The sequence below is a fragment of the Varanus komodoensis genome, unplaced genomic scaffold (assembly GCF_004798865.1).
Source record: "Varanus komodoensis strain SLA01 unplaced genomic scaffold, ASM479886v1 scaffold14_3, whole genome shotgun sequence".
Taxonomy (NCBI): Eukaryota; Metazoa; Chordata; class Lepidosauria; order Squamata; family Varanidae; genus Varanus; species Varanus komodoensis.
The window spans coordinates 505,829-513,470 of record NW_025335439.1 but is presented as its reverse complement, the minus strand read 5'-3'; the positions used below and the strand labels follow the sequence as shown (position 1 = coordinate 513,470).

At 42.3% G+C, this 7,642-nt stretch overlaps 1 protein-coding gene across 2 annotated transcripts in view; it reads right to left on the bottom strand.

Moving 5' to 3' along the window:
- Window positions 1-7,406, bottom strand: part of GMDS (GDP-mannose 4,6-dehydratase) — a 422,539-nt gene extending 415,133 nt beyond the window's left edge. Inside the window, exon 1 of one of the 2 annotated variants that reach the window (XM_044424558.1) lies at window positions 6,535-7,406. In XM_044424558.1, coding sequence (XP_044280493.1) covers window positions 6,535-6,654 — 120 coding nt within the window. In that variant the 5' untranslated portion in view covers window positions 6,655-7,406. The remainder of the gene's footprint in view (window positions 1-6,534) is intronic. The other variant, XM_044424559.1, reaches the window with a different exon arrangement.
- Between the last annotated feature and the right edge of the window lie 236 nt (window positions 7,407-7,642).

Here is a 7,642-nt window from a genome sequence, read left to right as displayed (position 1 = left end):
GAAGCAGAAGTAGATGCTTTTCTGGAACTCCCTAGCTTTCTCCATGATCCAGCATATGTTGGCAATTTGATCTCTAGTTCCTCTCCCTCTTCGAAATCCTGCCTGTACTTCTGGTAGTTCTCGGTCCACATACTGCTGGAGCCTAGTTTGTAGGATTTTGAGCATAACTTTGCTAGCATGTGAAATGAGTACAATGGTGCGGTAGTTTGAACATTCTTTGCCATTGGCCTTCTTTGGGATTGGAATGTAAACTGGCCTTTTCCAATCCTGTGGCCACTGTTGAGTTTTCCAAATTTGCTGGCATATTGAGTGTAGCACTTTTACTGCATCATCTTTTAGGATTTTGAATAGCTCAGCTGGAATACTGCCGCCTCCACTAGCTTTGTTGTTGCTCAGACTTCCTAAGGCCCATTTGACTTCACTTTCCAGGATTTCTGGCTCAAGGTCAGAGACCACCCCATCGTGGTTATCAGGGACATTAAGCTCTTTTTTGTATAGTTCTGTGTCATCTTGCCACCTCTTCTTAATCTCTTCTGCTTCTGCCATTTTGGTCCTTTATCATGCCCATCTTTGCATGAAATGTTCCCTTCATATCTCCAATTTTCTTGAAGAGATCTCTGGTCCTCCGTATTCCATTGTTTTCTTCTATTTCTGTGCACTGTTCATTTAAGAAGGCATTCTTATCTCTTCTAGCTATTCTCTGGAATTCTGCATTCAATTGGGTGTATCTTTCCTTTTCTCCCTTGCACCTTTTGCTTCTCTTCTTTCCTCAGCTATTTGTAAAGCCTCCTCCGACAGCCATTTTGCTTTCTAGCATTTCTTTTTCTTTGGGATGTTTTTAGTTGCTACCTCTTGTACAATGTCGCGAACGTCCGTCCATAGTTCTTCAAGCACTCTGTCTATCAGATCTAAGTCCTTAAATGTATTTGTCACCTCTAATGTATATTCATCAGGCATATGATTTAGGTCATACCTGAGTGGCCTAGTGCTTTTCCCTACTTTCTTCAGTTTAAGCCTAAATTTTGCAACGAGAAGCTCATGATCTGAGACACAGTCGGCTCCCGGTCTAGTTTTTACTGACTGTAAAGAGCTTCTCCATCTTTGGCTGCAGAGCACATAGTCAATCTGATTTCTGTGTTGACCGTCTGGTGATGTCCATGTGTAGAGTTGTCTCTTGGGTTGTTGGAAAAGTGTGTTTGCTATGACCATCGTATTCTCTTGACAAAATTCTACCAGCCTGTGCCCTGCTTCATTTTGTACTCCAAGGTCAAACTTGCTTGTTATTCCAGTTATCTTTTGGCTTCCTACTTTAGCATTCCAATCCCCCAGAATGATAAGGACATCATTTTTTGGCGTTAATTCTAGAAGGTGTTGTAGGCCTTCATAGAACCGGTCAGTTTCAGCCTCTTCAGCACCAGTGGTTGGGGCATAGATTTGGACTACTGTGATTTTGAATGGTCTGCCTTGGATTCGAACTGAGATCATTCTGTCATTTTTGAGATTGTATCCCAGTACTGCTTTTCCTACTCTTTTATTGACTATGAAGGCTACTCCATTTCTTCTGTGGGATTCTTGCCCGCAGTAGTATACCTGATGGTCATCTGAGATAAATTCACCCATTCCTGTCCATTTTAGTTCGCTGATTCCTAAGATGTCGATGTTCAGTCTTGTCATCTCTTGTTTGACCACATCCAGCTTGCCTTGATTCATGGATCTTACATTCCAGGTTCCTATGGAGTATAGATCTTTGCAGCATCAGACTTTCCTTTCACCACCAGATACATCTGCATCTGAGCGTCCTTTCGGCTTTGGCCCAGTCCCTTCATTCTTTCTGGCACTACTAGTACTAGCCCTCTGCAATTCCCCAGTAGCATACTGGACACCTTCTGACCTGAGGGGCTCAACTTCCGGTGTCCTATCTTTTTGCCTTTTGGTACTGTCCATGGGGTTTTCATGGTAAAGATACTGGAGTGGGTTGCCATTTCCTTTTCCAGTGTTAGTCTCCTTCCTATGTTAGTCTCATCCATTTCCAATACTGAAACAGTGGCTGCATTCACACATCATGACAACCATACTGGTTACTATGTTCACAGTCTTTTACCATGATCTACCTGGCACACAATCAAGTAGTTTCTACTTTATTGTAGTTTCCATCCTCCTGGCTTAGTCTTCCCACTGTTGGCATGTATCTCATCAGCCACCATGCCTGAAATTCAATCCCAAGGCTTCCAGCCTATGTCACCTGCTTCTTCCTCATAAGTCCACACATAACGGCTAGATTGCAAGAAGTAGCTCCTGCATTTGCCACTCTTTCCAGAAGTCTCTGTGGTAATTGCACACCAAGACCATGAAACATAATCTTGGATTCAGACAATGCAAGTCATGATGGTACAGAGAAACCTTAAAATAAACTGTTGTTTTTTTCACATGATTTCTAAAGACCAAATTTGCCATGACCATTGCCATGACTAGATTCACTACAGTACAATGTGTGTGTGTGTGTAATGGCTTGCCATGTTTACTGAACCCAGCCAGTATGTTAATAGGGAAAAGTTAGAACTCTGCCATAGGGCGTAATTAGAAGAAAATTGTTAACCACCTAATCCACATAGAGAAGGCTATAGGCCAGTTCAGACATAACAATAATTGAGAATTCTTGTGCACACTGCTCGCTTGGTTTCTTCAGCCAGGGTGAAAAGAAGCCAGGAAACAGGCATTATTATTATTATTATCATTATCATTATTAATTCTATACCACTCAGACTCCTATCTTGTTCCTCCCTTATCAACCAGAATCCTAAGACAGGCTTTCTAATTTATTTAAGCAACTTCCACTGACAGGAGGAGCCAAGCGGGAGGGAGCAGGCAGCATGCACTAGTATGCTTCCTTTTCCTGGTAAGTCAGAATATTAAAGAAATGGCTTATCATTACATCTGAACCAGGCTTATATTAAGTAACAAATACTTGTAATTCTGACAGCCATGTGTATGTGCCCTCTAACTACAACTAGTACATATTTTAAAAGAGCAGAAAGTGCTCCTACAACAGTATTAAACTACTACTACTACATTTTTATTCAAGAGTTAAGTGTGGATATAGTTACAGTCTAAGTTGACTCAACTGAGGCGCAGGCTGAGTGCTCTCAAAGTAACTTTAAGAATATAACAGCATTGCTGCTAAGCGATACAGAACCAGAATCCCTGCACATCCCTTATTTGTTCCCAGAGACAGAAGCCCATGTCTGAAAGGAGAGTTCAAATGGGACATGAAGGAAAGAAAATAAGCAGAACAATAAAAAAGGTGGGTGAACAAGGGAACAAAAGCAACAGGATAGTTGAAAGAAATGCTTCCTCATAATTTATAAATAAAAATGCATGGTTACAAACTAATTCTTTATCTTGAAAATGGTCACAATGAACACAGCAAAATTTACTTCTTGAGTGAACATAAACAAGGCTAGTCTACTAATGGAGCCATAGCTGATCATGGTTAGCAGACAAATACAGCAGCACAACACATGTATTTGGAAACTCCTGTTTGTTACATAGTTTATATTTTTAGGTGTACACATATTGTTACTGCATGGCATTTGTATCCCTCTTTTTCTTCTTGAGTAGGAAAAAATATGAATTTCTGAACACATTCACTTTTGCTCTGACAAGTCTACAATACTGATTACAATCTTGTAAATCACTTTCTGCAGCTGGGCACCTGGTACATATCCTGTTTAATTTAAACAATGCAAACATATTGTCAAGGAAGTATAAATCTTGAATATACCACGTAAGGAGGAATAGCAAACCATAAAAGGTGGTATGTCAACAAAGGAGAGCATTTTAAAAAGAAATCAGTGACCCAGCCAGATATTCCTTCCCTGCTTGCAATATTACTATTGGTAGCAGCTTTGAGTCTATAGGGTACCTCTCCCCAATCAAAGTGTGCCTCTAAATTTTCTGTTAAGATTGAAACCAGAGCTGTCCTGTATAGATAAGTGTCCTGATGCACAGAATATAAACTTAGTACCAATTTTAGTGGGCCAAATCAGACCTATCTAAAGTACCAGAATCCCAACTATTGCATGGTGTTATGGAATATATCTGGCTGAAAGTGCTCTGTTGTATGTTTATGTGTCATAGGTAATACTAACAGATGTTATATAGTAGAGAAGATTCCCCTTTTCAGTACAGAAGGTTCATCGCTCAATTAATCTAGCTCCTTCCTTCCTATCTCCTGTTATTCCCTGTGTAGTGTAGTGATGGTCTCTCTTTAAGAGAGAGCCATTAGAAAGAACTACTACAAAATGTGGCAGCGATGACAAGATGATATCCAGCAAAGAAACATATTAATTAAATAAATCGCAGATACTGAATTTTTCTGTTTCGTATTGAAAACTATCTTAGGAAGGTCGTGGGCTAGAAAGGTAGCTAATTAATCCATTAATTAAACAAATAAAGAATGGCAAGAGAAATTGTTTCCTGTATTTACATCATAACTGGTTCTCTGGATTAGAGCATGACTTGTTCAATGATTAAACAAAAACTGGTAGCTTAAGTGTTAAGGCTATCCCATATTGGCTCAAGCTCCACAAAGCTAGAAAATTGGAAAGAATTACTGATGTTTTAACTGACATGGCACCCATAATCGCTAATAATGTGTGATATCACAAATTATGCTTGTTTTAACTTGAGTACAGAAGCAGGGCATCTTTGCAGATCCCAGGTATTTCATCCTCCATCCATCCGGATTTGGGCCAGCAAGACCAAGGATATGTGTGGGTGCATGAAGTTGCAAGCTATCAGCAAGCACAATTAGTGACGCAGCACAAGAACGTAATTGATCACAGAACATGTCAGCTATGACATCATCCTTAGCTTCCAATTTTCTGCATTTGTGGAACTTTAGGCAACATGAACTAGCCTTAACTCTGGCCTTGAACCAGGAGGGTCTTTAATCAGAAACAGAGTTCTGGGGGGGGGGGAATAACCCCTTTTGGCTTTTCCACATATTGTTGTGTTACAACCCAGACATGAAACAAAGTAATTGTTCAACACTCAGTTGTTCAATACACATTACACTGTGTACCTCAACACCATGAAGGTACAAAATATTTTTATTGTGGTACAAAAGTGAACAAAAACAAATCTGCACTTGCTTATTGCATAAATATTCCCCTCCTTTGTGTGACATGTCCAAATAAGCCCACTGCCTCAAGAAGTCACACACATCACAGCTGGGTTATTAAAAACAAAAACAAACTGCCATATGAACACCTGAAGCACCTTCACAGAGCTGAGTATATTGTGTATGTGAAAAAAAAAAATCCTAAATGCTCCTTTCCTAGTTTCTCATGCTTGACAAAGAAGTCAACAAATCAAATTGCCTGACATAGGAACATGCAGAAGCAGAGAACTGAGTTAGATACTAACAATACAGCTACAACAAGGCATTGCAATACTATGTAAAAGATTCAACAGAGATTCAAATAGGCTAAGGTTGAAGTTTCATGCTTGAAGTTTTCAAGGACAATCTAGATATAAGGGGTGAATACAGGGAAGACATGCCAAGAATAATCAAGAAGGAGAGGGTCTATGAGAAGGTTTCTCTACTGTAAAGTATAAAATCATTGCTCAGTTATTGATCAGGGCTGTCCCCTGGAGTTCAGCCGATACATATATGCATAAACAGTTTTACTTTGAACTGTATTCTTAATAAATACTGCTGTTTTGCTTTTTCCAATCCATTTGGCCTGTTTCCTGCAGGATCTGACATGTACATCAAATGGTAACAATACCAAATAAATGCATTTTGATTCCAGGTTGCAACACAACAAAATCTGGAACAGTCAAAGGGGGCAAAAAAATCTGGCACTGTCATCATCCTACTTTTTGAAAAATAGATTCCCCCTGAAGTATTTGGGCATCCTTTCTTGCAGTTCTCCAACACAAATTATAACTATTTAACTAGTGGTAGTCATAGCTTAATTCAAGGTGCACATTTGTTTTAGATGTGCAGCTAACCTAATTAGAACCTAATGCTTCCTAATTAGAACAAATCAAAATGTGATAAGCCAGGGTGGTTAGCATTTAAAGAGTTTGATTAAAAGAGCTGGGTGTTTGTCTCCACTTAACCCTGAAATGGGCCAGTCACTGCCTCTCAGCTTAAGCTACCTTACAGCATTGTCGCTGCGAAGACAGTATGGAGAGAAAAATCCTGTAAGCCGACTTGGGTTCTTTGCCATTGGAGGAAAAGCGGGATATAAATGTGATGTAACAGTTACAATAATATGATAATGCATTTTATTGGGGATAACCAAAAGACAGTTTAGGGAGCCAACCTTTGTGATATTCAGAAGGCTTCTTTGTACTGCATTCTAAAGGAAGAATCTAAAGCCCCCCCCCCCCAGTGCCCTAGTGAGAGTAAGTAACTCAGCATTCAGGATTTTAATTTCAACACTGAAAAGAGAAGTGTTATGTGACACTTTATACGATGGAGAAACAGGCTGGCCAGGTGAAACAGGGCTAGACTGGACTTACCTGGCCCGTGATACCAGTGATGAGAGCTACTTTCCTGCTGCTCATGTCTGCACAGCCCTGCGTTGCCAATTCACAGCTCGAGCAGGTGTCTTGCTGCTGCTGCTGCTGCGGATATGCCATGGCCCGGGTGAAGGAGGGACTCTGAGTCACTCCTGCTGCTGTGGGCAGAAAGAGGAAACACCGCGACGGGGGGACGGGTGTGGAGGAAGGTGTGCCACTGCAGGTGCGCTAACAAGTGGCCAGGGAAACACCCAAGGCGCAAAGTTCTTTGCGAGGCACTCGAAACAGCACTACTATAATGCTGGCTGTAGGAATAAGTGGAGGACGCATAACCTTAAGTAAGGGGCTCTGGTTTTAGGAAGGGGGCAGAAACTACTGCTTCTGCCGTGTGTGTACGTGCAATTCCGTGTTCACTGCAGCACGACGTCCCCGTCCGTCCTCCCGTCCCAGGTACAGATGCGCACGCCTCGAGAACTACCCCTCTAAACTCCACTCCTTCCACTTCCTCCTCTTCCTTCGCGGCGCGGGCCGGCCGGCCGATAAGTGCTCTGCGCCAACCCCCTTCAGCGCGCGCCCGCGCCCGCCACGCGCTCGGGAGAGCGGCCCTGTCTTAGCAACGGATGCAGCAGCTAGCGCATCCCACGGTTAAAACAGAAGAAGCGGGAATGGGGGAGAGAAGTGGGATTGGCCACCCTGGCAGCCGGTCGGCCTCGCGCTCCTTGAATAACAGCGGCAGGCTCTTCCACCAGCCAATCGTGGCTGAGATGTCACGGTGGCGGATGGTCTCCCTCCTTTAATTTAAAGAGACAGGAACAGCCGCGTAATGTTCTCTGTCGGCGAAAGAGAAAGAGCTTTTTCGGGAGTGGTAATTGGATGATGTGGCAAAGACGGAACTAAGAACCGAGTTCGCAGCCTGTGTATTAAAACACCAGTTTGGAAACCGACTTCCTGGTTTTTTAGTGACGTGAAGGAAGAAAGAGGCCAGCAGAGACCGGGACACTCGGCGCCCCCCGCGGCTGGAGGAATGAAGTGCAGCCCTATGAACTTGAGCAAAAAGGCCCGCCAAGGGATGGCGCATCTGGACGAAAGGAAGAATTTAAAGCTCCAC